Source organism: Mastomys coucha, unplaced genomic scaffold (assembly GCF_008632895.1).
Source record: "Mastomys coucha isolate ucsf_1 unplaced genomic scaffold, UCSF_Mcou_1 pScaffold1, whole genome shotgun sequence".
NCBI classification, from domain to species: Eukaryota; Metazoa; Chordata; class Mammalia; order Rodentia; family Muridae; genus Mastomys; species Mastomys coucha.
Window position 1 is genome coordinate 36,603,680 of NW_022196891.1, and position 1,550 is coordinate 36,605,229.

Sequence of the window (1,550 nt, forward strand, 5' to 3'; positions counted from 1 at the left end):
TTCCCAAACATGATGATAGCAGGCTAAATTTCTGTAATTATAAGCTATTCCCAACAAATGCTTTCTTTTCTAAGAGTCACCATGGTCATAGTATCCTTTCACAGCAATAGGACACTGACTAAGACATTAGGTATAGAATATCATGCTGGTGTCCATTTTTGTGAACATTAATACATGTTAGTAAAAACTTAATTATAAAGAATAACATGCACAATTTTATTTGGCAGGTGGTTTTTACGAAAAGAATCTAATAATGTTTTTATCACATGCTAATGTTTGACACTGAAGCACAAGCAAAACATTATTTGTATTTTGTAAATGTTCTATTATTAACAGAAAATATCCATATTATAAAACAGAATCTCCTATAATCTATGAGAATAAGGTACTTACGTAAACAGGTTGGTGGTTCAGACCACTTTCCATCTTTACATATTATTGTCTTTTCTCCTTTAAGTAGATAATAGTTCTGGCACTGATATTCAACTGATGATAATGGTGCATATACTGGTAATGGCAAGGAGGTGATGTCTCCGTTGTCAATAGGTGGAGGAGGCCCACATTTCCCTGTTGAGTCTAAGGAGACAACATTTGAATGTTTGAGAAACAAGTCAAACAGGCTCAAGCAGAACCAGAAAGAATATAGTATTAAACAAGACTTTAATTGATTTCTGGTTAAATAAATGATTACTTGAAGGAAGTTTAATCATATAAACTGGGAATTACAAGTTCTTCCTTCCTTTTCACCTAAAGCACTTGCATAACTGTAGCAAACATGTCTGCTCTGAAGCCTTCAAGTACAAGGAATATCCTAACAGCTTCTGAATACACAGATGCCAGTGAAGACAAGCAATGTTGTTAAGAAACTTGATACTATATGACCTTATATAGTATTCCCACTCTTTATCATTTTTGGAGAAATACATTTGTAAATAAGACTTTAAAGCTTATAATGCTACAGAAGGTCAATAAGGATTTCAGGGTTTCTGAATGGGTCAAAATAAGCATAGACATCTATATGTTATACTTTTGCTAACTATATCTGAAATGCTTGGACATAGTATTTTTAGTAAAGATTACATGAAGACATGAGACATTGAAAATCCTAGCAAAGAAACTCAGGACTCATCTAACTTCATCATATTGTGCTATATGTTTTTCCTTCAGACTACTGAGTGCCCTTGTGAGGATGCAGGAAAAGTCTGAAATCAAAAGAACTGGTTCTCTGCAGTAAGATCTGAAGAGGAACATCATGAAACTGGACTAAACTCAAACATTTTTAAGGTTAAAAATGAAACATTCAAGATTCGAACAAAATTAATGTATTGGTGTTAAGGAAAATGAAAACAATTGCCCATAATTCATGAATGTTCATATTCAAGAACTGAGTAAACACAAATAGCACAAGTCCCATGAAGCTCTCAGAAATACATCTACTAAAACTGCTTAAAAAAAACATCTTGGAAAAAAAAATCAGTAGAAAGTCGGAACCAAACTGGACCAAGATTCCAAAGAAAGTGACTCTTATCTACCACCATGCAGACCCTAGG

At 33.4% G+C, this 1,550-nt stretch overlaps 2 protein-coding genes across 3 annotated transcripts in view; both read right to left on the reverse strand.

Annotated features, from left to right (window-relative positions):
• Cfh (complement factor H) overlaps positions 1 to 1,550 on the reverse strand; it is an 883,581-nt gene that overhangs the window by 37,668 nt on the left and 844,363 nt on the right.
• LOC116100443 (complement factor H-related protein 2-like) overlaps positions 1 to 1,550 on the reverse strand; it is a 696,423-nt gene that overhangs the window by 2,870 nt on the left and 692,003 nt on the right. Inside the window, exon 4 of one of the 2 annotated variants that reach the window (XM_031384258.1) lies at positions 390 to 576. In XM_031384258.1, the coding sequence (XP_031240118.1) occupies positions 390 to 576 (187 nt within the window). Of the gene's footprint in view, positions 1 to 389; positions 577 to 1,550 lie in introns of those variants that run through there. The other variant, XR_004122577.1, reaches the window with a different exon arrangement.